The 27,542-nt window shown below is 37.8% G+C and overlaps 1 protein-coding gene across 2 annotated transcripts in view; it reads right to left on the bottom strand.

Moving 5' to 3' along the window:
• Positions 1-27,542, bottom strand: part of LOC150082986 (protein kinase C, brain isozyme-like) — a 567,705-nt gene that overhangs the window by 120,917 nt on the left and 419,246 nt on the right. For both annotated transcript variants that reach the window (XM_090377718.1, XM_090377717.1), the window contains exons 5-6: positions 25,282-25,410; positions 7,328-7,484 (exon numbers count right to left, since the gene is read on the bottom strand). In XM_090377718.1, coding sequence (XP_090233844.1) covers positions 7,328-7,484; positions 25,282-25,410 — 286 coding nt within the window. The remainder of the gene's footprint in view (positions 1-7,327; positions 7,485-25,281; positions 25,411-27,542) is intronic.

Raw genomic sequence — 27,542 nt, 5'->3', positions numbered from 1 at the left:
ATATATTGCATTGGTTTCTTTAACTTGAGTGAGAGCTGCCGTTAGTCAAATATGTATTTGGTATTATAATCTACCTTAAGTCAAGGGGGCGTCTATAGGCGGGGTCAAGATCATTATTAATGACCTTGAACCCCGCCGTATTCACGCTACAACGCCACTCTTCCTTATCAATAACAGTTTGTTGATAAGAGATGGTACTGAACACACACACACTTCAACCGCCTGTAGAATTTCTCCTCACTACAGTAGAATAGGAATACTGTGTCAGGCAGACAAGATTTAAAATACTGGTTTATGATTTAATCATTCGTGCGTTTAGAATTGCTGTAAATAATCAAATATGGAAATCTTATATTTTTCCATTTCCTTTATTTCATATCCTTTTACAAAACCGATATCCTCCTCCTCCATGACAGCATATCAGTATCTCTCCTTTCACTCCTTTTGAGATATAGGTTCCAATCATTTGGAGATCGGAGAAATCCTTAAGGTCCTTTTCAATCAGAGTTTGTTAGCTGGTCTCATGTAAAAAGGCATGGTTTTACTCGACATTTCGGCCCGTTCGGGCTTCATTCATTCATTCATTTCATTCATTCATTTATTAATTACACACCATATAGTCTCAACATTATGTACATAAAAGTATATACATGATTTATATACAAGATATATTTACATATAATTATATGCTCTGACAAACATTAAACTCTCATGTGTGTGTGCAAGTGTGTTCTTATTCAGGGTAGCTCCCAGGCATAAGCCCAAATCTACCTTGAGAACTTGGGAATATATAGTCTTTACAAAGCAGTCCTTAAAAAGTATGTTAAATTACTTGAGTCTGATTTTACTGTAGCGCTATTCGCACTTGAAATCCCGCACCCACTGGAGGTAGTGCAATACCAGTGAGTGCCAGCAATCCCGCGCCCCGGGTTGCCCATACCAGGGAGCCAGCAGGGGAAAAAAAAATAATAATAAAAATATATATATATATAATAAAACAACAATAATATTCAATAGTCTGGATGGCACAACTATAAACTTCAAAAATCACAGTTCAACTGAATATTTCTTCAGCTGCTGTTTCACATGCACTGGAACCTCCAAAACCAATAACGGTACTATCCAGCAATCTCCAACTGTACGCCATGGATAATAGACGCTTTAGACCACCAGACACGACGCAGTGAATCTGATCCAGCACGGCAGAATCCAGAATGGAGTATTCATGATTGCAGCATAAAAGACAACCAACCAGAGCACCAGACCCAACACCATGAATCAGGTCCAGCACCCCAGCCGCCAGCCAGATGCAGAAACCAATAGTGAAACTCCATGAAGACAATTAAGACACTAGGTTTGCCTCTGAAAAAAGGCTCTGAGAACAGTTCTTCTTGCAAAAACAGCAGCTGAAAACTCCTGAAATAAATTAAAACATCACGATTTGCAATAAGCAAATGCACTGTATCAAATGATAAGTCAGGAATATGCGCCATCAAAATCCGCCTTTGGTCTTCATACTCCCGACATAAAAAAATTACATGCATCCAAGTCTCCTGCTCGCCACATGTACAGAAAGGATCTGTCTCCAACCCTCTCTCATATAATTTGGCCCTAAGTGAGCCGTGTCCTGTTAACAAATAAGAAGTGTACATAGAAGGCGTAAACCAAGATGCCACGGTTTTTGCCAATGCATAGTTCACCTGGGGAATATATTTCCTCGTCACAGCTCCAACATCACCACTTTCCCATCTGGTCTGCCATAAATCCATTAATTTGTTCCATATTCGTTGTTTTTCTTCTTTAATATTATTCTCCAAATCAATTGTAATATCCAAAAACGTTACTGATGTACCCTTTTTCAATTTGTACAAAAACCCTCTGTAGACAATAAATAAATCCAATGGCATGGTACCAGCAATTACCTGTAGGGCGTTTGTAGACGCTGTTCTAGGTACTTTCAATAAAGTTAATAACATAGAGCGCTGAAGCGATAAAAGTTTCGATCGAATCCTAGTTTTAGTTACCACAGAAAACCAAACAACAGCCGCATATGCCACTATCTGGAGAAAAATAGTCTTATAATACAATGACAACACTCTCTTATTCAATCCCCACTCCTTACGAGAAATCCTAGCAATGGAGCCTGTAAAGTGTCTTACTTTTACATTTAGGTGTGAAACATGTGGGAAAAAGGAAAGTTTGTCATCTATGATTAATCCCAAATACTTAGTTTTAGCATCATAAGGAATTTGAACACCACCTAAAAGAACTCTTGGAGGCCTGCCGTAATCAAATTGTTTCTTAAAAACCATAAAACAGGTCTTACTTGCAGAGATCTTCAATTTGTTCAAATTGGCCCACTCCATTAAATCATCTAAAACTGACTGTATTTTTCTTTCCAATATAAGTCTGGAGCGCCCAGAAACTCCAATCACAAGGTCATCAGCATAAGCTATCTTAGCAACCTCTGTACTCTCCTTAACAAGCCACTGATCTAAAACTGCATTCCAAAAGAGAGGTCCCAAAACCGAACCTTGAGGACAGCCTCTCGAGACACTGGCACTATATGACAGATGACGTGCACGCACAGTAATAAATCTGTCCTGAAAGTATGACCTTATAGTGTTAAATATGTAACTATTACACTCTGCAAGCACTAGAGATCGAAGGGCACTTTCCCACCATACCGAATCAAATGCTCCTTCGAAGTCTATAAAGACCATAAGAACATATTTCTCAGAAGAATCCTTAATGTACTTTAAAAGAGATGTTATGGCGTCCTCTGTAGAGTGCCCCTTCTTAAATCCATGCTGATCAGCAGAACACAGATGCTTATCCTCTAACATCGCAGAAATTCTGGGAGCAAGTAACCTTTCATAAACCTTACCCATGTTCGCCAAGAGAGAAATTGGTCTGTATGCTCTCGGATCAGTCCTGGGCTTACCAGGCTTATGCAATATCTTTAGCAGTGCCATCTTCCACGGTCTTGGAAAAGTACCTTCAGTGAAACATTTATTAAACAAATTTAACATAATTTGAGGAAAGTAATCATAAAACTTAATGATTACTTGATTTTCAATTAAGTCCAAACCTGGACATTTCTTAACGTTCAATTTAGCTACTGCTGCACCCAACTCCACCAAACTGAAGAGTTCAGCTTCAGCGTCACCTGCTCCTGTAAACTCAGAGTTCATCCGGCGTATCTCCGTTTGTTCAGGTGAATCATCTTGAGGAAGATCCTGAGGAAATAGTCTTCTAACAATCGTTTCCACAGTAGAAAACCAATCCAATGTCTCATCATTATTGTTCAATACAGTGTTGTATATTTCTCCACAAAGCAACTTATTACGAGAGATTTTATACACGAGACCCCAGGGATCTCTGTTACCAACTTCATTAACCAAATTTTGCCAACAAGTTCTCTTGCTCTCAGCAATAGCCTTATGAAAGGCCTTTCTTCTCTCTTTATAGGCATTTTTAAATGATTCCACATCAACACTAGAGAGATGTCTATTTCTTTGGTATACTTTCCTAGCCTGGCATACCTGAGACCTCAGAGAAGACAAAGCAGGAGTCCACCACGGCACAGACAACTTTTTAGTCCTTTTTCTCCTCGTAGAGTGCACACAAGCCTGGAAAATATGATACTGTACATAGTTTACATATTCATAAGCTGTCATACCATTTAAACTCTCTCCAGGTATCGCACAATTATCACTACCGAAAACTGTAGTCAAATAATTTTTAATATTGTTCCAGTTAACACGGTCCATAGAAAATCTAGACAGATCACTCGTAGCGAAGCTCTTTTCCCTTACTTCGAAACAGAGATCAAATGAAATTGCACGGTGATCACTATTTACTAAACCAGAATTGACTTCCCAATTCAAAATAGAATCGCACATACGAAGAGATGTCACAGTTACGTCAATATTAGACTCTCCATTTACAGTTGAAAAGGTGAACGGCTTATTTGGAAGGTTTTGAACAACAAGATTATGAGATAATAAGAGGTCTTCAAATTGGTTCCCTCTCACATCAGTATATCCACTGTGCCAAAAATGTGATTTTGCATTAAAATCAGCAGTCACAATGAGATTATGGGATGCATATCTTAAACAAATATTTTCCAAATTATGAAGCGCTATCTGAATATTTTCCGATGGAGGACAATACAGTGACACTAGGCAGAAAGAAGAAACTTGTGAAGACACAATAATGCTTGTCATACACGCCGAGCACAATCCCGTGATTGACGTTACAACAAGGTCTTGATTAAAAATTACAATAGCGGATTTTGGAGGAACATCCACAGCTGCTACTATTCTAGTAGAAGAAGGAAAACCCATAATCTTATGAGCTGCCCCTCCCACTTGTGAGGAATAAAATGGCTCCTGTATACAAACAATATCTATACAATGCTCCAAGGCAATCACCCTTATTTCATCAGCAACTGCCCGACAGCGCTGACCATTTATTTGCAAAATTTTTAAATCTCTATGTCCTTGCAAAGCTCCAGAGGTAAAATCAGAGGAGTTATTATCCATGATTGATGCGCATGTTTGCTAATTCCACTGCTCTCATGTACTCAGGACACTTAATGTCCCTTACGGAGTGATTACAATCTCTGTTTCTTCTCTTACAATTAATACATTGTGGAGGATCCTCCTTGTGAGGGCACTCAGCGAAAACATGACCCCCATTAGCACAGTGACCACAAGAAACAGTCTTGTGTGAACATGACTGTGCACCATGTCCAAAACCCAGACATCTAAAACACTTGTTCACCACCGTGAATTTCCGAAACCTATGTGAACCGAATCCAAGGAAAATTCTTTCATTATGAAACAAGCATTTATATAATCGAGGGCTGAAACCAATGACCCAATTAGTTGCATTAGTTCCAGATCCAGAATTAAATCTGAATGTTACTTCATCTTTTACCTCATCCTGAGTAAATTCATAATCTTTAAAATTTTTATAATATAAATCCTCCAGGATTTCATCCTTTGTAAACTCCTTGGGAACCCCGTATACAAGCACTGTTGGATCTGACATTTTAGGCCTCTCGATCGATATACCAACCTCCTTTAAAGCTGAAACGTTCCCTATCCTAGTTGCATCTTCTGAGTTTGTGGTTTCTAATAAAACCCCTTTATTCCTCAGGAGACGAATATTTTTAAATTTTCATATTCTTATAATCCTTCTTAATTGCGTCTGCCACCGCATTCCTGACGTCTTGGCTTGAAGCCAAAGCAGAATTCTCTGTTGGTCTAAGTATAACAATATTTTTAGGGTCCGAAATACCACGAGGACTAACCGAGGACACATGCACAACCTTATCTGCAGCAGCAACACCCATTGCGCGCCTCTCAGTAGCCTCTCTAACAATAGTATCACCATTTAAATTCTCACAAACCAAATTCTGCCTAACAGCATCAGCAAAAAATCTATGAGGAGCTGCCCGTTTCTCCATTAGCTGATTAAAATGATTTGCTCGAATTTCTAGTTCAACTGATTTAGCTTTTAATCGCTCATTGTCAATCAATAAAACTGTTGTGACTGCCTCCAAATCTGCCCACAAACTATGGATGCGATTTGAGGCCAACTTTGTTACTTTGCTTGAATCAGCTGACATTACCTCACCCAAAGCCTTTCGGATTTTGGCTACCGCTGAATACACAGCAGAAGCCTCTATGGACCCACCAAGGTCCAAACCCTCGGTAAATGACGAATCCCGAACCACATCATTTTCACTAGAACTATTTTGATTATCCGTATTAATCGTAGTAGTAATTAGATTAACATCCGTTTCTATTGATGGGGTAGACTCTTCCACCCACACCTGAGGATTTTTGTCCTTATCCTTGTCTTTATCTTTATCCAACCGAGGAGCAAGCACTCTGGGCGTTTTAGGTGTTTTTTTACCTCTAGACATTTTTACATTGTCTGAAGATTTCTTTCTCCTCCCCGAATCCACTAACTCCGATCCGGAAGACGAATTCTCTGCTTCAGAATGTCTAGTTAAAGTTTTTTCTAAATCCGTATCCATGTTTAAGAGAGTATGTTTCAGTGAAGAAACAAAAGCCATAAATAAATAATCTTATAGCTGGATAGATTTCTCTTCTTCAAAATATCCCGAAAATAATCACACAACTTCAAAATATGTATATTTTGAATTATATTATATTTAATATTATTCAGTACTATGTATTTAGTGAGATGGCACTAGTTATTGTTTTCCATCTCCATGGATATTTTTAAACAAAATTTCTCAGGTAGCCATTTTCTCCCATGAAAAGTCTATGGGCTAATGCTAAGTCTATGGGAAATTTCAGAACGGTATATATTCCAGTGTTAACTCTATGTATTCCTATGTATAGTATTCAAATAATGAAAGAGAATACTTCACTCGATGATATCAGCACAACCCCACGATTCCGACACCCAAAATTTAACAGAACAACTCACCAACTCTTCGTCTTTAAGAAGCACATAATTTAATAGCAGGGGGAGGCTTAAAAAACTTTAAATAATCTTAAGAACAGGAGCACATTTTAACGATTAATCCAACCAACAATCCCTCTAGCGGTTCAAAGGCCCGTTCGGGCTGCAAGTAGGCCCGTTGAATACACATTGTATAGAATAACATGACAAACACCCTAAGTGGGATAGTATGACCCAAAGTGATTGATACGCCAGAAATTCAACCAAGCCTCCAACAACACCGATAATATACGGTCATGTTACCTTAGTTTATACAATTAATTATTATTATTAAATCGAAGGTGAGGTTTAATGGTTTTTTGCGCGTAGGAATGTAACCAAACCTTCCTTATATATAAGGTCAGTTACCTCGATTATTTTAAATTTCATATAAATAATTCGTTTGTATTGAAAGTCAGATTTATTAGTTTCTTGCGTAGAAAGGTATTCCAATCTCTGAGGTTAGAATTCCAATCTATGAGGTCTGGCTTACCAAATGTATTCCAATCTCTGAGATATTGCTTACCAAATAACTAAAATTATGTTGAAAAACAATCGATTTATATCGTAATTTTACAGCAGCTGTCAAATTATTATTAACAGGAAACGAGTGTGGGGCATTTTCACGTCGATTTCCTGTTATTATCGGGAAAACGTTTTTTGGTTATAATTATGACTATGTTGCCATTCCTGATTATTTTAACTACCATTTTTATTTCTTTTATCATTAGTACACATCCAGTTCGAGTAAGCAGTTTGTGTTAAATTAAGTTTGTTAATATATTTAGAACTAGTGAAGAACATGAAATTAAAATAGGAAGAACACCAAATAATAACGTACAATGATATGGTTTCATTCCACACTGGATTCAGACAGGATTTGATTGTCTTCGTTTTCTTTTTCGTCAAATCTCCGGTGTCTGGTATCAGTTTTAGCTTAACATAGGGGTCAGATAGTCCATTAGGATCCATTGGAATGAGGTTCCTGGCTTGCCTCACTAAAATCAATAGAGATGTATCACTGGAAATTATATTCATAAAATAGTATGCTAATTGAATGCAGATCACATTAGCAACATTTACAAGAGTATCAATATTCGTAGTTAGATAAATCAGTTTGAAATGAAATATGACAAATTTCTAAAACATTGCGGAACCTTTAGTGAACTAGCATATTTGGATACACATCCTTAATATTTAAATTTGTTTCAACCATTTGGTGAGCGATGGCCCTCCCCCTTATGACCTTTGCAGTTTTGTACACATCATTTGACGGATGTGGTTTAAACAGAGGGTGTTCATATTTAATACAGTCCTGCACCCTCAATACAGACTCCCATAATGTGATATTTTCTTTCTAATATATTTTGTAAATCATCATATAGACCATGGATATGTGTTTTTGTAAAGGGCGGCTGCCAGAACGTGTTCAACTCCGCCTCGTATCTCTGTGAAGAACAGTATCACTACAAATGGGCCAGATATGTGTGTGTGACGTAGGTTTGTGTTTATTATGTGTGTGTTCTGTTGTTGTGTCTGGCCGCTTGCTACCCAGAAGCATCTGGGCAGCCAAGTCACCTTAACCATCTGTCCAGTCACCTGGACAGATGATTCTGGGTACTCGTCCATACCACGGGAGGGTGGGCCAGTCCCAGTAAAACACGTACCGCCTCAAAAGAGACCCTGACTCACCTGATGTTGTCAAAAGGTGGGCCAGATTCCTCTGGGGGCCCATTCCAAAGGAAGAGAGAAAAAAAATCCTGTGGTGTAATATAAAAAAAAAAAAAAAAAGAAAAGAAAAAAAAAATCCCGTGGTGTAATAAAAAAAAATCCCATGGTGTAAAAAAAAAAAAAAGAGAGAGAGAGAGAGAGAGAGAGAGAGAGAGAGAGAGAGAGAGAGAGAGAAAAGCTACACTAGTGGAGAGCGCGGTGGGCGGGGGGGGGGGGGCAAAAAGAAAAAAAATACGGAGTGCAGAGCCGGAAGAGAAAATAAATAAAAAAATAAAATAAAATAATTAATAAAATAAAAACAAATATAGATAATTAAAAATTTTAGATTAGTAAAATAAAAATTTTAAGCTGCTGTCTGGGGATCCCCATTCGTAGCCTGTGATATTCTGTAGGAGGCTTTCCTGCGCGTGAATACTTGCGTCGAAAAGTTCTGGAATGCAGCCAGGTTCTCTGGTGTCTGTAGCAGAATGTCCAGTTGATTTTCAGTGAGAGGGATTGTATTTGCTAGGGCTTGCCTCAGGACCTTGTAGGCGCGCACTCGAAGAGAAGATGGAACCAATTCTCCTTGGCCCCGCAGTAGCAAACGTCTATGGGTATTACACCTAGTTGGAAGAGCTTCTCGTTCAATGAGCCATGCCCAGTGACCAGGAATGATGTCTCAGGAGTTAGATAGCCACTTCTGCGCTGACTTAGAGGAGGGGAAAGTCACATCCGACAGGAATCTCCTTGTAACTGTTCCCTTGGTGGAAGTGTCCCATCTTGTCTGCCAGATAGAGTTTCCCAACCTTTGGTCTGCGTAACATATCGTGAGCCAAAACATTATGCCCACCTACCTACCTAATTGTTGGGTCGTCTTTCGCCGTGATAACAGCTTGCGCCCGGTGTGGCATATACTCCACTATACCGCGGAAGCTGTCCTCAGCTATTCTGGACAGAAGGACATCCCGAAGCTCTGCAATACAATACAGAAATATCTTGATAAAAATAAATTCCTAACGGGATCACAGTATAGTTTTGTGAAGGGAGAGCATTCCCTAATAGGCCTAGTCAATTAATATGACGAAATCAATGTATTTAAATACTGGAAACAATTTTGTTATATCATATCTAGATTTTACTGAACCTTTCGATTATGTTTTTCATGAGAAGATACTGTACAAACTCGAGCGTAGATGGAAGGGCCAAGTTGACCAGGAGCTTGCTAAATGAAAGGAGATAGAGGATGGTAATTAATGAGTATTCTTCAGAGTGGACTAATGTGAAGTCCTCGGGGTTCAGTGTTAGGGCCCTCTAGTTTATAATTTTTATCAGTGATACTGATGATAGTATGTAGTGAAAACTGTCAAAAGTTCGCTGATGATTTAAATGTAGGTAAATAGTTTAACAGTCAGGGCCAGTCTATACTGCTTCAGATTGACTTACACATGGATTGAGAGATGGCGACTATAGTTTAATTCTAAAATGTAAGTTTCTGCATTTTGGCAAAAGAAATCTGGGAGTGACATAGAGACTAAGACACAGAATTACAGGCGGTTTACGATGATTAAAGGGTCAGAGGGTTATGATACTTGAAGATATAAAGTTTTTATTGTAGTGTAAGCAGGTGGCCAGGAAGGCTCAGTACAGTAGTATCTTTGCCAGACGGGACAAGGATGTTATCATTATTCTTTATAAAGTGATGGTAGTACTTCATATGGGATATTTTATTTGGTTCTTAGTAAAATAATGCGTAGAACCCTCCAGAAATTAAAACGGAAAAAACGAAAAAATCGACAAAACGGTACATTAGAGTAAAATTTAAATAATCAATTTAACACAATTCAAATCAATTTAAAACAATTAAAAATCAAATTAACGCAATTAAAAGAATCTAACGAAAATATTCAAAACGATTTTCCTTCCTGAAGCTGACAACGCTTTTCGACCGTATGTCGTGATCACAGGAATGAAAATTACCGAATCGGGTTAACCTGATACTTAAATAGAGATTATTTGTCTTCGCGCATGCGCGTAAAAGGTCCACGCATCGGAGATCAAATATGGCCGCCGAACATTAACCGAATTCTCGTGTAATTTAATTTCAACGGTTTCTGCAATTAATAGTCGCGTATAATTACGTTGAACGTTAAGTATTTTGGCTTCGTTAAATAAAAAAGTATGTTTTTCGTTAATGGCATGAAGGCTAATTCTGACGCTGCTGAACGAGAAGCACGAACTGAGGCTTCATGTTGATTTACACGAATATTAAGAGAAAATCGGTTCGAATCCTGATAAGACGAGTCGCAATCACCGCAAGAAATGTTGTATACCAGATCATTAATTTGTGTTGCGAACGCTGAAAGAACCGAGCGATTGTTCAGTATAGTGTGTAACTTCCGTATTGGCCTAGCTACAATTTTAAATTCGGTGTCTTTAAAGAATCTGTTAAGCTGTTTGTGCGACTGTTCAACATATGGGACAGAAATAAAGTATTTTTTGATATTACTATTGTTGATTGGTGTAGTATTTTGTATCCTATCCTTAGCCTGTACCCTAATTCGGTTTATTGTGGTAATGTAATAACCCCTATTTAAGAATCTGCTAGTTAATATTTGTATTTCTGAGTCTAAAGCAGATTCCGTCGTTGAATATTTATAAGCATTAAGAAATTGATTAAAGATAATCGATCTTTTGTAGGTGAACGGGTGATAGCTATTATAATGTAGAAGCATACCGGTGTTTGTAGGTTTTCGATAGATGCTAAATTGTATTTTATTCGAGTCCCGGGTAAGCGTGAAATTTAGAAAGTTTAATGACTTAGTATCCCTTTCCAATGTAAATTTGAGTCTAGAATGAATATTATTAAACGAATGTAAAATGTCTTGGATAGTATTACTATCGGTAATAACTAGAACATCATCTAAGTATCTCCCATAGTATGTGATACGGGTTCGAAAAGGTGTCAAATGTATCTGCTCAATCGTTGAGAGATAGATCTCTGACATTAAGCCACTCAGGCTCAAACCCATTGGTAATCCAAAAATTTGTTTGTATACCTTGTCTCGAAAGGTGATGTAGTTAGCCTTCAACTAACAGTTTAATTAAGTGAAAAATTTCCTTAATAGGTAGCTTCGTATAATTAATCGGTGTCGAGTTTTTATTTAACATATCCCAAATAATATCTAATGTGTATTCAACGTTTACATTCGTATATAATGAGGTAACATCTAGTGAGAATAAATTGTCATTGTCGCCGAGTCTACAGCCTTTAAGCTTATTAAATAATGTATCGTAGTTCTTAATCCCAAATTGTATTACCTGTCTAAAGGGTTTTATAATGTTATATACATGTGTGGCTAAGGATGAAAATGCCGAGTTCCTGTAGGAAACAATAGGTCGAATAGGAAACCCATTCTTGTGTAATTTTACCTGACCGAAAAGTGCAGGAATATTGTATGTTCTGGACTTCAATTCCTTTAACTGAACCATAGTAATGTAGTCGTTTTTTCGATACGTGGTTAACGTTTTATTGTATTGATTGACCAAATTGGTAAACAGTGCCGGGTCTACTTCACGATAAGTGGAGGAATCTGACACAACTGAATCTAACTTATTAATATAATCATGTTTAACTAGTACAACCACTGTATCTGCCCTCTGTATAATAATGTCCTTATTTCCCCGAAGTTCTCGTAAAGCTGAACTGTCATGTGTATTCAATTTAGGAAGTCGCGTTTCTTTTATGTTATTCACTACTTGGTTAACTTGTTGAATAAATACATCTTTTTGTGGAACATTACGAAGTCCAAATTCAATATCAATTACGCATTGTTTTTTAGACAGTTTTCGAGGTGCTAAATTATAATTTAGTCCTTGGGATAAAAGCGAAATCTGGTCCTGTGATAGTGTACACGAGGAAAGATTTGTAACCTGTTGATATGTCGGTTCGTTGGATAATTGGTGAGGGGGTGTTCGTGAACCAGCTGATATATTCTGTGGTAACACGTTGTGTGTCTGTGGGGGGGATGTCACCCAACTCGTATGAACCTGGTCGCAAGCCCGCGACAATGTGTTAGAATTCGCATGAACGTGTCTTGACCTATCCGATAATGTTTGCAACTTATTAACGTGTCTGTTTTTTTTTTTTTTTTTATCTCTGAGGCCTGTGCCTCCCGTCACAAATCTATGGAGGTCTTCAATACAGACCAATCGTTTGGATGTAGATAATTTTTTAATTTATCGCGAAGCTTCCTAACCTGAGAAAGGTATTTTTGTTTATTCGAATATCGAGATTTTAAGGCAAGCTTAACAATATTACGCGATGTCGCCAGTGTTAGTTGTTTTATGCCTGAAATTTTTTGATTTAAATTCACCCTGGCAAACTTCGGAACGATGTTGTTTTGAAGGAAATATTTTAGAAAAGAAATATGGTAACTTTGGGCCGAGTACCTTAGTGTAGATTTAATGTAATTTTTTTTACCAAGCCATTCAAAAAATATCCCATAGTTGTGTGTATCGATTGTTTACTGCTGGAGAGACAGGAAGTGAATGAAATAGTCAATAAGAGTTTAAAAATTAATTAGATAGTATGAATCAGAGCTGTACTACTCAATATGTTCTACGTTGATAATAATATTAGTAAAATAAAATAATTATTTTACTAATATTATTATCAACGTAGAATATAGAGTAGTACAGCTCTGATTCATACTATCTAATTTATTTGGTTCTGGAGGCCACACCTTAAAAAGGTCAGAGTTTGGAGAGGGTACAAAGAAGGGTACAGTGTATAGTGTTAATTGTAATGTGGCTCCTGGGGGTTCTCCCAACTCCCCGTCAGGCAATGTGATCGATACAAAACTCTGTAAAGGCAGATTCATGTTGGTTAGTGAGTGTTCGTGTGGGGTTGTGTTGGTTGTATTTTGCTTCCAGCCTCTTAGTCTAAAGGCCTGTGTTTTCACACAAAAATCTCAGTAAACCGTCCACAGCGCCACGAGGAGGCGGGTAGAGCAGAAGGAAGCATGAAAGCACTAGCGGGGAGAATCCTGTGGTAGCCAAAGCTACAGAATTGGAAAGCCCGATAATAATAATAAAAAGTGAAAGTGGAAGATAGTAGTGGAATTACAGGAAGTGGGGGAAGTGGTGACGGACCCCGCCTGAGTGAAGGGAGAACAGAAGAGGGGCTCCAGGTCAGGACGCCCATCCTACTCTGGGGTGGGAGTTGATAGATGGCAGTGGGGTTACCCACTAGACGAAGGGGGAAGACGCCATCAGGTTGGGAGGGAAGGGGATGAGGGAGTGACAGATCAACCAACCCAAGTGGTAGGAATGAAAGAACATAGGAAAAGATCCCTATGTTGGTGTGCCTGCATTGGTGCTCAATCCTACTTTAATGATTAAAGCTAAAGTTTTTACAGATTAAAACTAAGGTTAGTATATATTTACTTATAACATGTTATGGTTTGTGTTCTTTCTCTCACTTATACACACATTCATTCTTCTGGCTTTCATATCATTTGTTCAACTTCTCTCTGCGCACCTGAACTTAATATTATTCTTCAGTTGAAGTGCAAACTCTGCTGCAACTTTTGCAGTCCTGGTTGAGTGCGCAGTGAGTACATTTGTGTTTGTTAGTATTAGAATAATTTTGTTAGCATATATAACTAATGTATGTTATATTAAGTTTGTATTCAACTGAAGAACAAACACAAATGTACTCATTTACCATAATTCCTACTTCACTCGGTCCCAGCCCGTTCGCTCTGTCTTTCATCCTCTTTCATTTTATTCTTTTCGTTCATTCTTCTTTAATTCTACGTTTCTTTCCCTTGCTACTAGCTAACTAATATTTTTCAGTTAATCTGCTTCCCTGGCTGTCTGTACATCCCCCCCATACATAGTTACTAATTTGGTGTGAGGCTCCTACACAAGGCAGGGTGCTCCTGGGGAGAATCCTAGTCAATCCAGTTTAGTAAAAATCAGGTTTCTGTCAGGGTGCTGAATACAGCATCCCTAACAGTTTTTAAAGTCATCATCTGGCCGTGTTGGGAGACATGGGCATTTTTGGCTATTGATTACTATTTAACTGCTGGCAGGACTGAATTGCCCTTCTCTGGATTGATCTACCCATTTCGAATACTTGCGTGTAGGTTATGAATGCTGTATAATTTTCTTCTATTATAAATAGATGTGCTTCTTCCCTGAGAAGGGAGCCAATCTGTGCTATCAACTCGCTTCTAGGGATGTGATATATTACATTCTTGTAGAATGGGTGCCCAGTCTTCACTTTCGCCACAAGTACAGTTGGCGTCATCAGTCAGCCCCAATTAGGTTAATTTTGCCTTTAGGGAGCTGTGATCTGTCATTATAAACGTTGTAAAAAGTCCCGGGGCGTACTACTTAGGTGGCTTTGGACTAATCATTGTCAGCCGTGGCAGAAACCTTTTGGTAACCAGACCTCTGTTTTCCTGCTCCCAATTTATTTTCCATTGCTCTTGGAGCTTTGTGGCTATTCTTTTTCTTTCAGCCTTGACGGCATTGGCTTTATCAAGGGCTATCCCCAGAAATTCTGTGGGTATGTCCTTTTTTTTAATATAAGCCTCTCTACTTCCAAGTAGAGTTGGAGAATGCCAGTCAGCACCTGCAGTGCAGGTGTGCTTACATACATCATGCTCTGGTAATAATGAGAAGTATATTCCTCTGTTTTGATTCTAATTTATTTATATTTCTTACTATGACCGAGTGGGTGAACTACGCACCTGCGCTATAACAGGTAGGAACACTGCACGGTATATGATTGACAGGATCTTTCTTTTGAGCCTCCAGTCTGCTCGACTGATCTTGGCAATCATGCCTGCATAATTTCTCACTTTCTTCGCAAAATAATCCAGATGGAGGGGAAGTTCATTTGGAGTCAAAGACAACTCCAAGGTATTTTAATTCTTTTACTATTTTGATAGAAGTTGTGTTTATTTTAATTTGTGGACATCTTATGTCCAGATTGCCTTTTAGAAGTGCTTGTTTGGCTTTGTCAGGCGATATTTTGAGCATGTGTGCCCATTTCTGCAGTTGCAAGAGGGCGGCATTTGATCTTTGCTTTACAATCACTCGCGTGGTACCTTTTAAAAGGGAATCAAGTCATCTGCAAAGGCTTGGCTTTCTACCGGGCCCAGATACAAGGCGAGAAATTCATCCAGAACAATGTTCCAGAAGAAAGGGCCAAGGATTCAACCCTGCGGGCAACCTTTATTACAGGGCGTGTCAATTCCAGGAACTTTGTGCGTACTGAGACACTTCTGTCTTTAATGTAACTGTTTATTACCTTGTAGAGATTGTTTGGGACATTTGCCTGGAAGAGTCTCCTGAGGGCACTAATCTACCACAGTGAATCAAATTCCCCAGCAAAGTCAACAGAAATTGCAAGCATATATTTCTCCTCTGTATTTTTAACTGTTCTCAGTAGGTGGTGCTTGGTATCCTCCGTAGAGTTGCTCTGCTTAAAACCATACTGATTGTTAGAATGTAATCCTGCTTCTGTATAGTATTTTGATGATCTGTTATGTAATAATCTTTCATAGGTTTTCCCAAGTACAGAGAGTAAGGCTATTGGCCTATATGATTTAGGGTCAGTAGGGAGGTTTCTCTGGATTTTTAAGAATTAATCTTAAAACAGCTTTTTTCCTTATATTTGGGAATATTCTCTCTATCATACAGTTGTTATATAGGTCTATTAATTTGTTAGGGGCTATTTCTGCTAGTTTTTTGATTATTTCTACCTCTAAGAGGTCATAACCTGGGCATTTATCGTTTTTAGTTTTAGATAATGCTATTTCCAATTCTTATATAGTAAACAGAGGTTTAATATTGGCATTGTCATATTCAGTATTTTCTTTCATATCAATTTGAGCAGGGGAATAATCCCCAGCCTCAGTTTGGATAATACTCTAAGACGTTGCTAACAGGTTCAGCCCAACGCAAGGTTGGGATTTCATCCGGTTTGACAGTTGTTTCAGTTACATCACCTCTTGGTATCTTGTTGGTCACCATTCTGTAGACAACTCCCCCAAGGGTCATTGTTTCTAGAAGTTCGAACCAAATGCCTCCAGGATTCTTTTTTCTTATCTCTGATGAGGACTGTATATTGATTCCTGAGAGTTCTATAAGAATTTGTAAATGCACCCACCTCATTCTGTGGCAAAGATGTTTTGGCTCTTTGAAAATGTCTCCTCGCCCGATGTACCCTTCTCCTGAGTATAGTCAGTTCAGGGCCCCACCAGGGGACTACCTGCTTCCTTGGTTTTTTCCATGGGATTGACAGGTTTTTATGTTTTTGTTAAAATTGTTTGTCATATTCAATGCTTGCTCGTCTGGCTATTGTTGCTTGATCTAGACCACTCATTTTTCTGCTTTTGCAGCCCGCTTCTATATGTTCTGTGAAATTCTGCCAGTTTGCCTTTTTAAGGTAATACCTGTTGACATCCAACAGGAATTGCTGGGTTGTTTGTAGTTGCCTGTTAAGTTTGAAGGCGATGGCGCTATAATTTTATGTAGTCCAGGCTGGCTGGGTACATCAGTCTGTAATTTTATAAGCTATTGAATTGGTGGCAAGAGTAGCATCAATGTCACTTTCCCACATGGTGCCACTAAAAGTTGGCAGGTTATTTGGTTGGGTCAGTACTTGAAATGGCGAAGCAACTATGTAATCTGATAGAATCTGGCCACTGTGGGTGCCTGCTCTGTCTTCTGCACGGCTGTGCCAAAAGGTTGACATCGTCACACTGTGACGATGTCACAGTGTGATGTTTGCAGTAGGTATTAAGTTTAGAACCGTAATCTATAGTAAGGTCTTTTATATCATATCTCTATATGCCAGACCAGGTGAAGACCTGGTCTGGCATATAGAGATATGATATAAAACTGTCCTATAGCACTGGTGATATAAGCACACACATTGTTACTAGGGAGCACTTTTGCGATTTTAAGGTCAGAGTTTTTAACCCGTAGAATTCCCATCCAGTGTAGCTGCCCTTCTCTATAATTAGAAGAAAATAATATAGATATCTTGGTACTCCAAGAACTCTACACACATATGGATAGCTAGAGTTCTTGGAGTACCAAGATATCTATATTATTTTCTTCTAATTATAGAAAAGGGCAGCTAGACTGGTTGGGAGTTCTAAGGGTCGCCCCTATGAAAAACACCTTAGAAGATGAAGAATATAGAGCTTATAGACTAGACACTGCAGGAGTAACATGACAGGTATTAAAGACTCTTAAATAGAAAGAATGAGATGACAAAAGGTTTCATGTTTCCAGGTTAAATAAGAAAAGGGAACATAAAATTTTGGGAAGCAACAGAAGCATTGGATTATTACTTTTTAGAAATGGGCAAATTGACTTTTTTCCCTTTCGCTTCCATGCATCATTTGGCCTGCTTAATACTAATAAGAAACTTGGAGTGGACTTTTTTTTCCCTGAACCGTTATAGTTTCAGGTAATAATTGGTCTGTAGTACAGGTATTGTCAGATATTTTGTACTAGAATTATTTCATCTTTTTGTACTAGGATTATTTCATCTTTTTGTACTAGGATTATTTCATTCATTATGGTCTGGAAAAATGCCAAATTGAATGACGACATTGAAGTAATATGAAAAGGTTGAATAAGTTCTTTCAGCTTGGAAAATACAAATGGAATACCGTCTAGAGACTAGGTGTTGGTTTTAATATTAAGTTACTCTGTAGATGGAGGTGTAAGAGATATCTCTTTCTAGTAGGTTATACTTGTCTTAGAGTTTCGGCGACGGCATAACAGTCAGTGAAGCTTTTGAATCTGATGCATCTTTTGTGGTTGTTCATGACGTGGAGATCTTAAAAATCCAGTGATGGTATCAAAATCAAAAGATACGTCGTTTGGATTCAGTGTGGAAAGAAGTTGGTTCGGGTTATGTGGGAGAGGAAACGTTCGAAAGTTGAGTAGTAGCTTGTTGTATTTCATTTTTGAGTAATGACTTCCTGAATTGGTTGAAATGTTTTAAAAACTTTTATAGTGCGACAATAAAAGATCGGAAACCTAAAATACCGTAACTTACCTTCCGACTGCTTCTGAATTAATGGATGAAATTGATTAAAAGGGTGTGGACATTAAAAATGGTTAAAATTAAATTGTATAGGGAAAAGTGCACCTCTCTCAATGCTCGACATATGGGTTTCATTCTAAGATCACTGTTGAACCAAGAGTAAGAACGGGGAACTTTCGAATCATCGTCAGTTGGTTCCTTTAAAAAGTTCCTCGATCGGACTCTTGGTTCAACAGTGATCTTATATAGTGAAACCCATATGCCGAGCATTGAGAGAGGTATAGTTTCCTCTATGCAATTTAATTTTAACCAGTTTTAATGTCCACAGCCCTTTAATCAATATTATTTATTAATACATAAGCAGTTGAGAGGTAAGTTCCGATATTTTAGGTTTCTGATCTTTTTGTTGTCATTTCACCTCGGAACTAAAGGAATGTTCATTACATTAATATACTCTATAGCAGTGGTCTCAAACTCAAATTGCATGCGGGCCGAATGCACGATCTGAAAGCAGCTGACGGGCCGGAATTTTTTTTAACAAAATGAGAGTGAATATATATAGCACCGTACTTACCCTTAATGTATGGATACCACCCCTTTATAACCTGGCGTGACGCGTAAGTTTATAATAAGTTTGGAAATTTTACTTTTAAAATTTAATCTGCCTCGAACATGGTTTAATTTAAAATTTATTTCAATAATGTTCAATTGTATTTTGTACAATGTTTTTCTCTATACTTACTTTTTATTTCTCCAACTTATATTTTTCTCCTTCGCTCCCTGGCTAAAATTATGAGACTCTTTCTTTCGGTTAAATTTTCTTTTCTATTTTATTTAGATGCCCAATCACTTATTAAATATTTATCAAAACATACATAAACAATAATAATAATAACGCAAAGGAAAAAATTCAAATTTATATTTATTTTCTATCGGAAATATAAAGGTTGGTACGTTCAAGAAATTTCTGTTGGTTACACTTTGTAATTCAAAACGTATTGACAGCTAAATATTAAATTTTCAGACTGACATTTATTTCAAATAATTGTAATATGTTGAATTAATCATTAAATAACTTACTTTTAACTTAAACTAGAAATAAACAAATTATGAAAAAACTTTCCAAGTGGGACAAAACTTGAGAATAAATAATGACAATGTATTCTCTTTCTTTTATTTATTAAAATTTTTCCTCGACACATACAGAAAAAATACATATGTTTGTATGTAAATAATTATAAACTTCTTTATTTCTTACTTCAACTTGACGGCGTTTCGATTCTGATAAAGTTTGTAGCCTTGGAGAAAAATTACTAGAAACTATCTTCATCACGGATTGTAGATGCTCATCGGTCAATCGGGTTCTTTTCTTAGACTTATTAATTTTCAACTGCGAAAAAAAACTGTTCACATATAAATGTACTCCCAAACAAAGCGATTATTCTTATTGCAAAAATTCGTAACTGAGGGTATTTATCTTTTGACAAGTACGAATAAAAGTTAATCAAATCTATATCTTCAAATCTTTGAATAAGATTTATATTACACTGTAAATTAATTAACTCCATTTGTATATTTTCTGGTGCGTTGTTCACGTTCATTTTTAATGGTAATGAAAATAATGTAAAATCAGACTCCAAATCATTAAAATCTTTCTTCAAATTCTTGTCGGAATAATGCTATTTTTCTTGCATATTCTTGAGATTTTTCATTTGAAATAATAGGGCAGGATTTAAGATGTAGAAAATGTACGAAATTTTTTGATTCCAGTTCTGATTCCCATAATTGCAATTTAACTTTAAAAGCTTTAATGCAAGCATACATGTAAGTGATAAGTTTATTCTTTCCTTTCAGCTCTTTATTGAGAATATTTAAATGGCCGGTTAAGTCAACAAGAAATGCTAAATCTGTTATCCATGTATCATTATGTAGCTCGTCGATGGCTTTATTTTTTTTGTGTCATGAAAATTTTGATTTCATTTATTAAATCAAAAAACCGTTTAAATACAGCTCCTCGGCTTAACCACCTCACCTCGTTATAATAAATCATTTCTCCGTACTCACTTTCGATTTCTTCAAGCAATGCAACAAATTCTCGATGATTCAGAGCTCGTCCACGGATCAAGTTTACTGTTTTAGTTACTGTTTCCATAACATTATCCATCTAATTCATTTCACAAATATACGTGGTCTCAATTCTAATCTCAACGATGTCCATTTCCACTTGCAGTCTGCCAAACACCGTGTACTTTTTCTGACAGAATCTCAGTTATCGGTTGATTCAACTACTGCTCATCTCAGATGCCCAATTTATTCGCTGTATGATTCCTTTCGCCTCAAAGGTGGTAATTGTGCATATGTCCGTTCTGATATTTCCTGTCAGAGACTTGGGAATTTGGAATCTCCTCTCTTTGATCTTCTCTGGCTTAAAATCTCTCTACCTCATTGTGTCAAATTCATCTGTTGTCTCTACCATTCTCCCAATTCCACTAATCACTTGGAGCTCTTTGACTTCCTCTCTTTGCAACTTGACTTTCTCCAGTCCAACTTTCCTTACAATGAGGTAATTTTCCGTGGTGATTTTAATGTTCACAACTCCAGCTGGCTTCCGTTTCTAGTCACACCCAGCTGGTCGAGATGCTGAGGCTTTTGCAATTACTAATGACCTTGCACAGATTGTTCATTTACCTACAAAAATACCGGACAATCCTAATCGTGCAGCCAACACGCCTGATCTTTTTCTCACAAACAACCCTTCTAAGTACACGGTCGAAGTGAGAGGTCCTTTAGGCACTTCAGATCACAACTTAGTGATTGTCTCTTCTCCAATGGAACCTTTATCTCATGGCTATTCCCAACCGCGTGTTGTTTGGCATTACAAGAATGCAAAACGGGATGACCTGCGAGACTCCTTTCTTCTGTTCCTTGGTCGGATTACTGTTTCAAAAGTTCTGATGTCAACTTTTGCTCAGATCGTGTCAGTGAAATTATTCTTGCAGGTATGGAACCTTGGTTTTCCAATAAATGTGCTAAGGCTTTTGAAGAGAAGAATGTTGCATATCGTAATTGTTGTTTCTAATTCTCCAGTTTCATTTTCTGCCTACACCAAAGCTCGCAACAATTGTAAAGCAGTTATTAATCAGTCCAAACTAGAGTTTGAACAGGCTAAGAGTAGAAAACTTGCTTCTTTCCCTAATGGTAGCCGAGCTTTTTTTTTTTTTTTTTTTTTTTTTTTTTTTGGTAGTTGTTCGCGCATTAGCTTCTGTGGCCATATTGCACCTCCCAAGGTTTTTGCAGTACTTTGATCCAAGCCCGAGGCGGGAATCGAACCCGCGACCTTTGGGTTGCCGGGCAGGTACTTTACCCACTCGACTAGCCCGGTCGGCTGGTAGCCGAGCATTCTGGTCTATTGCCAAAGATATTGGCCGCAACTTTTGCCCATCTCTGCTCCCACCTCGGCCAAACCAGATGGTTCTGTTGTCACTTCAGCCAAGGATAAAGCTGACCTGCTAGCATCCCATTTTTCTTCTAACTCATATATTAATGATCTTGATAAAACAATTCGCACCATTCCCAAGATGCTCCATTCAATGCTCCTGTGGTCTTCCGTCAAAAGGATGTCAGAAGAATTTTGAGGAATCTTGATGCTAAACAAGCTCCAGGTCCCGTTGGTATTTCTCCACTTGTTCTCAAAACCTGTGCTCCTGAACTTACTCCTATTCTTTGCTGTCTTTTTTCACATTCTTATTCCAAAGGTGTTTTTCCTTCTGCTTGGAAATTTGCTCATATCCAGCCAGTTCCTAAAAAAGGGTGACAAATCCCACTCATCTAATTATCGTTCCATTGCAATTTCTTCTACTCTTTCTAAAGTAATGGAGAAATAAAATAACCGCCAACTCTTGAACTACCTAGAAACCTTCCGGCGGATCAACGATCGCCAGTATGGATTCCATCAGTGTCGATCCACTGTTGATATTCTAACTTATGTTACCCATTTATGGACTAATTCAATGGAAAGGTTCGGGGAAACACAAGTAGTTGCTCTTGACATCTCAAAGGCTTTCGATCGTGTTTGGCATAAAAGTCTTCTAAACAAGCTTACATCTTATGGTTTGCCAACTGTTTTTATTAATTGGTTATCCAGTTTTCTCTTTGATTGCTCACCGAGGGTGATGGTAGACGGCTCTCTGTCTTCTAACTTCTCCACTAATGCCGGTGTCCCCCAAGGTTTAGTTCTTTCCCCCAATCTTTTCCTCTTGTAATGACCTTATTCCATTGACTGGAAATCCTAATCATAGTTTTGCCGATGATAGCACATCACATTCCACTTTCCATTTTGAGAAACCTTGTCCTGCTCAATTAGCTTCAATTTCTCGAAAATCTGCTACCAATTCCTTAAATGCTGATCTTCAGGTAATTCTCCAGTGGGGCAAAGACAACTTATTTGATTTCAACCCTTTTAAACTGAGTCTTGTCTTATATCTCGCAAAAAAGGATTCTTCTGCTCCTATCTTTATCTTTAGTGACACTCCGATTTCTAGGCAAAATAATATATCTCTTTTGGGGATTACCCTGACTTCTAATCTCTCTTGGCACAAGCACATTAATATTGCTTCCTCTGCATCTAAAAACTTGATTTTCTCTTTCGCTCTCAGCGTTACTTTTCTTCCAAACAGCTGTTCATTCTGTATAAATCGCAAATCCGCCCTGCCTTGGAATATTGTTCCCACATCTGGGTTGGTGTCCCCAAAACCTCCCTCAGGCTTCTTAATTCCATTGAGAAGAGGGCAGTTTGGTTAATTAATGACTCATCTCTAACAGAGTCTCTGCACTCGCTGTCTAATAGACGTACTGTTTCTGCTGCATGCCTCTTCTACAGATAGTTCCATGGGCACTGTTCTTCTGAATTAGCTTCTATAATTCCTGCTCTCTCTTTCAAAACAGTCCGAACACGTGCCGCCGCCAGCCAACATCCATTTACTGTCCAACTTCAAACTCACAGAACCAACTTTTCATCTTCCTCGTTTATTCATTCAACTGCTGTTTTCTGGAACAACCTTCCTTCATACGTGTTTCCTGAAAATTACAGTCTACAGAAGGTCAAGTCCAATGTCAACAAATATCTTCTTTCATCTTCTCAACCTCCAACCCAAGCACGGTACTAAGTACTATAGGTTCTAATACCTCTCGCGTTGGGGTTTACATAAAAAAAAAAAAAAAACCCTGCAAACTTTTGGCACAAAGTGCTTCTTGATGAATAATGCAATGTATAGTGCGAAAATTATTCTGAAATTTTTCTTCTTTCACTATATTTCTTAATTTTACTGCTACTCCATTTTTTTTTTACCAACCATAGCAACCATCACTTGCAAATCCAACCATTTTATCCCGACTTAATTTATATTTATCTATTACAGTTTTTATTTCAGAAAAAAATCCTGTGCACCAGTTTTTTCTTTCATAAGGAATTATTTCCAATAATTCCTCAATTACTTCAAATTCATCAGTAACACCTCGTAGGAAAACGGCAACTTGTGCTATATCTGTGATGGGACTGATGTCTGTACTCTCATCAACTGCTATTGTGAATGCTGCAAAATCTATACTTTTTTCTTTTAACTGACATCGTAACTCACTAGCGATTTCGTTAATACGTTCCACTACTGTGTTGGCTGACAAACTAATATTTTTAAATAATTGTTATTTGTCAGGACAAAAGTTCAGCAGACTTAATCAAACAATCTTTAAGGAATTCGCCATCACTAGATGGTTTTTATCGTTTTACAATGATGTGTGCGAGAGAAAAACTTGCGTGAACTGTTATTTCACTGGATTTATTTGCTTTAGTAAAAAAATTTTGTTGTCGTTGTAAGGCAGGTTTCAGAAACTAACTTTTTTTCCCTCAATTTGCCTTCCAACATTTCAAATTTTTTTTATGATTCGTTTCGTAATGGCGACGTAAATTGTATTCTTTTGGAACTGATATTCCTTTATTACAAATAAAACAAACAATTTTATTGCCCACAACACCACAAAAGTACATAATTTCCCTTTTATCTTGAAAAACACGTCCTTCTTCGTCCACTTTTTTTTTTACCATTTGTTAAAGACATGGCTTGCAGTTTAATCTCTTAATTAAAATCACTATTATAATTTTATTTACAACTTTAATTTAACAGAATGAATTTTCGTATGAAAGCAACGCTCAAAAGTTATGCACATTTCTAAACGATAGGTATTGATATAAATGTAGAATCTAAATTATATCAACACCTATCGTTTATCGTTAGATCTGCATTGTAGATCTAACAACAAGCACAAATAAACAGGTTTTATAAGCCGTATGTTAGTTTGTCTCCATCTATATATCAATATTAACTGCGCAGCTGTGCACCCACCTAACCAACTAGTGACTGTCTCAAGGAAAATATATACCAGAAGTACCAACTCAATAGAAAAAAATCGGAAACACCAGAATACAGAAGCGCCACCAACTGTCGGCTGGCGAACTAAATTTATTGATTGTACCGACGTGGGAAGTTCTCCCACTTTACCCCAGTCACGTGGCCTGGCATAAAGCATACAGTGACAAAGACAAAGGCCCAACCTATTCATTCTATCTCTTTTTCCTTCAATAGCAGTCGCGCACATAAGCTCAGTCCATATCTCTATGTGTCTAAAACTATAAGCACTGTATTTACGACAAATACATAATTGAAATGTATTCGCGGCCGTGTAAAATTGCTTCGGGGGCCGGATGCGAAGTTTGAGACCACTGCTCTACAATGCGATGATATAAAGGAACAATGACTGGAGCAGGTTGAACAACTGTCAAGAAGTCACCAAGAACTAGGTTAAGAACAAACCGTATTGTTGGAAAGAAGCAGCACTGTTAGGTTCGGATAAATTTTTTCATAGAATAATTATGAAGATGATAAAAAAAAAGTACGATGAATTATTATCATGAAAGATTTTACTGGGATATATATATATATAAAGTCCTTTACCGTCACAAACCAGTTTGTTGCTAGTGGCCATCACCTTCAGTTCGATTCGTCCTCTCCGTTCGGTATGATCACAACCGCATAAGTTAGGGACACTCACTTGACACCTCTTGTGAACGTTCATATCACATGCTAAGGAAGAAATAAAAATTTCGTTTGATCTACTGAAACATTAAGTCATTAAGTGATTAAAAAAATAACTATTGTGGTAATTATATTTCCTGAACAAAACGTTTAATGTTATAATATTTCCATATTTGTGACTACAGGAGATTAATAAAAGTATTGAAGTTGGTTTGGAGAATGAATTCGGCCAACCAACTCTGAAAGGGCGGCAACTTATCAGAGTTCGTTTGCCGAATTCATTCTGGTGTTAATTCCATGCTGCTGGTGATAGATTTCTGAAATTCAGGACCTGTGTAAAGAAACTACTGTATACCTTATTGGAATCATAAAAAAATAATAATAATTTCGTAGTGCTATTCGGATTTAGTATCAGTTCCATAGGTTGCTGATCCCTGGATTAGTCCCCTAAGCACCGAGCTGGCATGAGATTCCAGGATATTTGCGTTTTTAAATGTAATTATTGTTTGCTTTAAACTGAATTAGATTATTAGAAACAAGTTAATGTACTCAGTGCGGTACGTTGTCTTGCGTTTCAGGCACTTTGGATTTTTAGGCGCGTTGCCGTAAATACAGAGTTGTTAAAATTAAAGTATCCCTATGTAGAGGGATTCTTTAATCATATATTTGTACATCATATATGATGTAGCTACCTCGGCCACAAAGTGCTGCCAGACGGTAACAACTTTGATGCACAGGGAAAACTGCCTGCAGATAAGGGATGATTATGTGATGCTCATAAACATGCAGCTGAATATGCTTATTAATGAGGTCAAGCAAATAAAAGCCCAAAACTCAATCCTACTTGAAGAAATACAGCAACTCAAGGCACAAGTAGTTGCAAATAAATTCACTGTAGTGAACCCGCCTTCTAACATAGAACCCAACCTTCAAAATAGCAAAAGAGAACAATCCACTAATCAGCTCAACAGCAAAGATGCAGATTTCATTGAAGATAACTCTACCAAACCTGCATCTAACATCACCGGAGATAGGCGCTCAAAGACCTCTCAGGTGGTCCCCTCTAAACTATCGACCCTAAATAATACCAAACTTAAAATGTTAGCGCAGACAATCCAAACTGGAAAGAGTTCATTAATACCTACATTTGTAGAAATAGTCACCAGCCAAAAAGATGATTATAAAATCCAAAAGATCCCACCAGCAAGGCTTACAAACTGCATGCACTCCCTGCCCAAGTCTCATCTCGTCGATCAACAGCTTCACTCAAAATAAACCGGGACCATATATTCAATCTACCAGAAAATGGAACGTGGAAGACAAACGGAAAAAAAACAGGTGGCACACAACACTCCACTAAGGTATTCGTACAATATCACAGCGGTCCAGACTCGTGGGCAAATCTTTGTTTCTCGACTGGAACCAACTACTAAACCAGGCAGCATTAAGGCCATGTTTGCAGAACTTCACAGAATAAATATTGATGTGAGACATAGAAGAACTAGGTACCCAACTTACGCATCTTTCATCGTTATCTGCCACCCAGAGATTATAAGCTTCGTGTTGGATACAAGGCTATAGCCCCCTGGAACTCTCGTCAAACCCTTCCTAGACTAGACGCCAAGAACCGCGATAAACTACCAAAATCATCAACAAATGCAATAGCAATTAAAATTACCAAGCTGCCAAGCCAAAGAAACGCAGTGGAATTCAAATGAATCTACTGAGAACAAACCTACTATAGGAAACAAAATGTCCACATATCAATCTAACCAACTACCAGCCGTTTATGATGTCAATCTCCAAGGCTGCAAACCTATCTCTAATATTCCTGTACATATCGCAACACACAGTAGACCAATGCGGACCCAAAAAAAGAGACTTGCCACCTGTACGAACTCCGATTGCTATGGCTACCTCCATTCGAATTGCATTTCAAAATGCAAGAAGTATCTGTAACAAGTTAGACACTGTCGAACAGCTTCTACTCTCGAAAACTCTAGATGTCCTCTGTATCGCTGAAACGTGGCTTGGGAATGGGCAGGACTCCGTTGCCTGTGCACCTCAGGCTGGTTACCTGATTCTCTGCTCCTCTAGAGTTGATCGTAGAGGAGGGGGAGTCGCAATACTCTACAATACCATCCTCTTTTTATTGGTACATTCTGTGGTAATCCAATCCC

This window comes from Mastigoproctus giganteus, chromosome 7, assembly GCF_048544385.1.
Source record: "Mastigoproctus giganteus isolate SK-2022 chromosome 7, ASM4854438v1, whole genome shotgun sequence".
In the NCBI taxonomy this organism is placed as follows: domain Eukaryota; kingdom Metazoa; phylum Arthropoda; class Arachnida; order Uropygi; family Thelyphonidae; genus Mastigoproctus; species Mastigoproctus giganteus.
Note: the sequence above shows the minus strand (reverse complement) of the source record. Positions and strands in the feature narration are given on the sequence as shown.